The sequence below is a fragment of the Orycteropus afer genome, unplaced genomic scaffold (assembly GCF_000298275.1).
Source record: "Orycteropus afer afer isolate SDZICR_OR568_19922 unplaced genomic scaffold, OryAfe1.0 scaffold00070, whole genome shotgun sequence".
In the NCBI taxonomy this organism is placed as follows: domain Eukaryota; kingdom Metazoa; phylum Chordata; class Mammalia; order Tubulidentata; family Orycteropodidae; genus Orycteropus; species Orycteropus afer.
In genome coordinates, this window is record NW_006921657.1 from 6,452,567 (window position 1) to 6,458,106 (window position 5,540).

At 50.4% G+C, this 5,540-nt stretch overlaps 1 protein-coding gene across 1 annotated transcript; it reads left to right on the top strand.

Annotated features, from left to right (window-relative positions):
- Positions 1-3,623: 3,623 nt before the first annotated feature.
- On the top strand, positions 3,624-5,540 carry PCBD1 (pterin-4 alpha-carbinolamine dehydratase 1; the record flags this gene model as incomplete). The annotated part of the gene is made up of 4 exons (XM_007940713.1): positions 3,624-3,647; positions 4,022-4,153; positions 4,661-4,741; positions 5,442-5,540. Coding segments are annotated over 4 exons (336 nt in total), but the record flags the coding sequence as incomplete, so codon positions are not given.

The following is a 5,540-nucleotide window of genomic DNA, read 5'->3' on the forward strand; positions in this document are numbered from 1 at the left end:
GTTGGGCTGGCGCGGGATCGGGCAGTGTTTCGTTCTGCTGTGCATGGGGTCGCTATGAGTTGGAAACGACTCGATAGCACTTAACAACAACAACAACAACATAATTAGTCCCTGAAACCAATCCCTGCAAGCCTCTGCGCTCAACTGTCCAATAGAAGCCAATTCTGTGCCTCTAACCCATCCTCCTTGCGACTGAAATTAAAGACTAACCAATCAAATGGCTATATTTTATTTTCTTTGTTCCCTGGACTATATCTGTCTTTGTTCGAAGTTCTTCAGTTGAAGTCATCAGTTTCCACTTATGTAGGCTGGTTTCTCCTTGCATTAAAATGTACCTTGTTGTGTTTGTTAGTTTTTCTGAATAATCCTCTTAATCCTATTCTCTACAACAATGCCTGCAACAACTTGCATGAACCTCAAAACAATCATGCTGACTGAAAGAAGCCAGACCAAAAGAGAGAGATTGTATACCATATGATTCCATTTACATACAATTATAGAAAATACAAGTTAATCCACAGTGACAAAAAGCAAATCAGTAGGTACAGGTGCAGGCAGGGACTACAAAGGGGCAAGACGGAAATTTTAGGGGTGACGGATATATTCATAATTTGTGGTGATAGTCTGACAGGGCCACACATATGTCAAAACTTATCAAACTGTACACCTTAAATATGTGCAGTTTATTGTACGTCAACTGTACCTCAACATTTTTTTAAAAAAGAAAAAGTGAAGTCATCTTGTGTGTACGATCGCGCAGCTGCTAAGGGGGCAGAGAAGGGTTCAGACCCAGAAGTCTGCTCCTGTAACCCGCGTACTTACCCCTTAAACTCCCTAGAACAATCGCGCCGAGTACAGCAGCGCTGAGAGGAAAGGAAAGTGCTGGAGGGGAGCTGAGCCCAAGCGAGTGCGTCTGCCTAAGCGTCAATCATTACCGCGGTCGAAGTGTCCCGCCCAGGAGAAAAGGCTGGCTGCAGGCTCCGCCCCGGCTGGGGGCGGGCTTGGGAGCGGCCGGAGCGGACTCCGCCTGGCCGCTCACCTAGTGAGCCCGGCAGGGGCTCTCGACTCCCAGCCGGCCACCTGCTTACCACTCGCCCGCGTCCCACCGCGCTCGGACATGGTGAGGGGAGGGCGGGGCGCGGGAGGCCAGCCGCTGGGGCTCAGAAGAGAGAAGGCGGCCAGTGAGGTCCCGGCCCAGACCGGCCTCGAGGGCGGGAGTGGAGGGGGACCTCGGGAGTGCCTGCTGATCCGCCGCGCTCCGCGCTGGGAGGTCGGCGTTTCCGGGTCTCACATGGCAGCCTGAAGTTCACGGCCCGCTCCCTGCACCTCGCGGTGCTTGAGGGCAAGCTAGGCGCACAGATAAGCAGCGCTGGGCCAGGCACCCGCGATCCGGAGCACAGGCCTGACCCAGACCCCCAGGCCAGTGCTCCCTCCGCGCCGCTGTGCTAGGGGCGGGGCGGTAGGAGCAGAGGACGTGGGGGAGGGGCTTCCTAGTGAGCCAGCAGATGTAGTCCGGGTTAGCGGCACGGTTCTGTCACATATTGGGGGGTATTTCGGGAGGAGACTGATTTTATGTGTGCCTGTGCGTGTGTGTATCGCGCCTCCTTTCTTGCACTTCTGACCTCACCTGGGTACAGCGTCAGCTGGCCCCTGGCGTTCACTTTCGGGTCTGTGCCCAGCAGTGGGGGCACAATTGGTTCAGGACCATCGATTTTGCCTGAGCTCCCCGCCAAGAGGATCTGGGCCCTTGATTCAGCGTCAACACCGCAGCCCTCAGCCAGGGAAGTGACCGTGGAAACCCGAGGGGGCAACGAGGGAGTTTTACTAAAAGCCTATTTCAGCCCAAACACATTCATTAGGTCTGGGGCAGGGCCTAGGAATCTGCATTAGGACGTCGGTGACAACTGGGAGGGCCTTTTGAAGACTGACTTGGGATGGGGGGAGTGAGTAAGGCTGTTTGTGTGTGGTGACGAGGCCCCCAGAGACGCAGGAGGCAGATAATCAGTAACCCTCTGCTTGCACCCTCCCCCCCAGGCCAGAGGCAGAGTCCAGGCTTGACTGATTTAGTAAGCAAACATGGCCCCATCCCCCTATCTGATCCCGTAGGCTGTGGGCAGTGGGGATTTTCAGAAGACTAAAGAAAAAGGAGGTCCTCCCAGGAGCTCAGCAGTACCCACTCCCTTCTCAGAGCTAAAGCAGTAAACAGTGGATTTGAATGCCTGGACTGACTTCCGACCATCTGGTTGCCTGGATACATGGACCAGGCTTATTAGCACTGATAAGGGCAAGTTCTAGAATAGGGATGGGGTTCGGTGAATGATGCTGAGTAAATACGGCCATCTCTTTAACCATTGAAGAAAGAGGAGCCAAACCTCATCAATCTGAAGGGAACACCAGTTTTCAGGGGAGAGGAAAAGATTGACTTACCAAAGCATGGCAGTGCCCTCCAGGTCTACCCAAACCCTGCCAGGCCCATCACCAGCCCACTTCACCCAAGGAAGTCTTTAGTAAATGCAGTTACAGTGTAGTGTACTCCATCGACTCCTCACGCTGATCTGTCGAGGTTTTTGTCCCACTTTTCCACGAGTCCAAAAGAGGTGAAGTGCCATGGGGTTCATAAATAACAGAACTGGGACTTGAACCAGTCCTGCCAATTCAACCCAGGGCTGCTAGGCTGTGGGTCACGGACCCATTTAACACCCACAGTCTCCCAGACTTAGTGGATTCATTTTCAGTTTAACATTTTATCAGTGTCTGTCTTGGGCTCGTTCTGTCGTTGGATTCTCAATTCTGGGATCCCTTAAAGCTCCTAGACCTAGACCTCCTAGATAGTAGAGCTGACCTTGCTCCTGTATTCTCTGAGGGATCAACTCCTGGCCTGAATGTTGTCATTTTGGGCTGCCCGAGGGCACAGAAAGTACCTCGGGTGGAGCACAGGGCTTGCCAATTGCCTTTGGTCAAGTTCCTCCCACTTTGGGGTCTTGAGCTCTGGCCCAGGCTTCAGGAGCTGCCCGCATAGAAAAGATGGAAAGTCTAAGGAACTGAAACCCAGTAACTTGGGCCCAGAGGCTTTCTGATGAGAGTGACAGTACCTACTAGAGGTAGTGCCAGTGGATGCAAACTTCAGTGTGCTAAGCATCACCTGAGAAACTGGTTTGAAATGCTAGTTTCTTTACTGGGCCCCCACTGAAGAATGCCACTTCATTAGGTCTGGGCAGGACCTAGGAATCTTTCTGCTGCAGGTCTCCCCAGACTACCTTGAGAATACTGCCTGTGCTGTCACTGACTAGGGGTAGGGACGTGAGGGAACAAGAGACAAGCCACTTCTCTTCCCTAGACCTTGACTGCTAACCAGAGGCTGGCAGTTCAAACCCATCAGCCACTCCTCAGAAGAAGATTGGCAATCTGCTTCTGTAGTGATACCACTGCAGAGACCCAAGGAGGGGTTGCTATGAGTTGGATCCAACTCAACGGCAGTGAGTTTGGTTTGGTTTAGTTGGAGACCTTAGTTTCCTCATCAATACACCTTAAAATTAGTAATGACAGGGGCCTGGGGGTAGACTAGAAAAGACAGATAATACGGAGTGCTGGAGAATTGGGGGTACTCTTCCTAACATTGTATTATACCCATACCTGCATCTGGGTTTGTTACTTTTACTTTCTTGTTAATGTTACCTTAATTTGGGAGAGGGCACCCTCTAAGATTTTTGGAAGGACGGGAGGAGTGTTTGTTTCTCAAATGGCTTCCCATGTGTTTCACTCATGGACTTTTCTTTCTCTGGGTGGAGTGGAAAACCCAAAACCTAAGAACCTATCAGTGAATGAGCAAGGGCCCCACCTCCTCAGCAAGGCCCAACCCTCCAGGCCTCCCAATCTACTGTTTAAAGACTAGCTGCCCTTTGACCTTGTCACCAAGTGTCCAGAGCAGCCAGTGGTGGCGACATTCCCCCAAAGGTCTGGGCCTTCTCGTTTAAACTATACAAATAATGTTCTCAGGTCTTTCTGTTTTCTTCTCTCCCAGGCTGGCAAAGCACACAGGCTAAGCGCCGAGGAGAGGGACCAACTACTACCAAACCTGAGGGCTGTGGGGTGGAATGAACTGGAAGGCCGCGATGCCATCTTCAAGCAGTTCCATTTCAAAGACTTCAATAGGGTTTGTGACCAGGGTGGGACCGAGTTTTGAGACTAAGGCTGATGGGGTCACATTCCAGAACGTTTTCTCTCCCTAAAAGTCTTGGTAGCGTGACTCTCAGACATGACACTAACCCAGTTTATTTAGGTACTGTGCCAGTAGGGAAATTAACTTCCCTAACTTACTCAGAAGTGTCATTCTTGGGGGTTGGGGAAATGGGTGCTGGGCTTTCCCTACCTGGAACTCTTAGGAAAGAGCTTCAGAGATTCTAGGGCCCTGCCTAGAAGCAGAGATGTAGACCTGAGGACATTTGAACAGATGGCCAATGATTCACCAAGAATCAACCTTTTCTAGTGTCTCTATCCTTTAGTGATCCTAGTAATATGACGTTCTTCCAACTGCAGAAAGGCAACTTTAAACTCAAGCCAAGGAGGAAGTGATGACAGCTCGAAGGTCCTCCCTGCAGTAGGCTAGTCTGTCCACCTGCACCATGACCTTAAACTGTTTATGTCTCTCTTCACTTAATAGGCTTTTGGGTTCATGACAAGGGTGGCCCTGCAGGCTGAGAAACTGGACCACCATCCTGAATGGTTTAACGTGTACAACAAGGTAAGTGACATCCAAGTTATGGGAACTCCAACTCCTCCTAAGGTGACTGTCCACTGAACCTGTCCCGTCTATCTCTTCCTTATCTCAAAATTGCAACACAGACACCCCTGGAAAATATCTAGTCCCCTGCAAATGAAAAGAAATGCACATTAAAGCACTTGTGAGATATTTGTGGCTAAAGCAGACAAAACCCAAGGAAGGCAAGGCTGTGGCAGACATGCACACTTATTCATTAATTGCCCTAGAAAACATCAGTCTTTCTGAAGGTATGGAAGAATGGAAAAATAATAAACTTAAATAAAGAATACCCACACACAGCAAACAGATCAGACTGTTCACTTAATGAAACCATCATTAAGTGCCTACCATGTGCCAAGAGCTGTGCTGAATTGTTTATACAAACATGAAGGTTTGGAAGAGGATTCTATAAATTGATAGCATTTAGTTGGAGGTGGCTTTTGGTCTTACTTTAGCTTTTAGGTGGTCTTGGAAAAACATCCAAGGGGAGATGGCACAGAAGAATTTTGCACTGTTGTGACAGACCTGTCACCAGCTGTCAGGAAGGCAGCCATGGGACAGCAGTGACCAGCTACTCCTCCAGAGCTTAGTGTGGCTGAGCCTGACAGCTGGTGATGCTCTCCTGCTCTTGAGTGCGTTACCAGTGGAGCTGGCTGGCCCTCAACTTTTGGTTTTGTTTCAGGTCCACATCACCCTGAGCACCCATGAGTGTGCAGGCCTTTCGGAGCGGGACATAAACCTGGCCAGCTTCATCGAACAAGTAGCAGTGTCCATGACATAG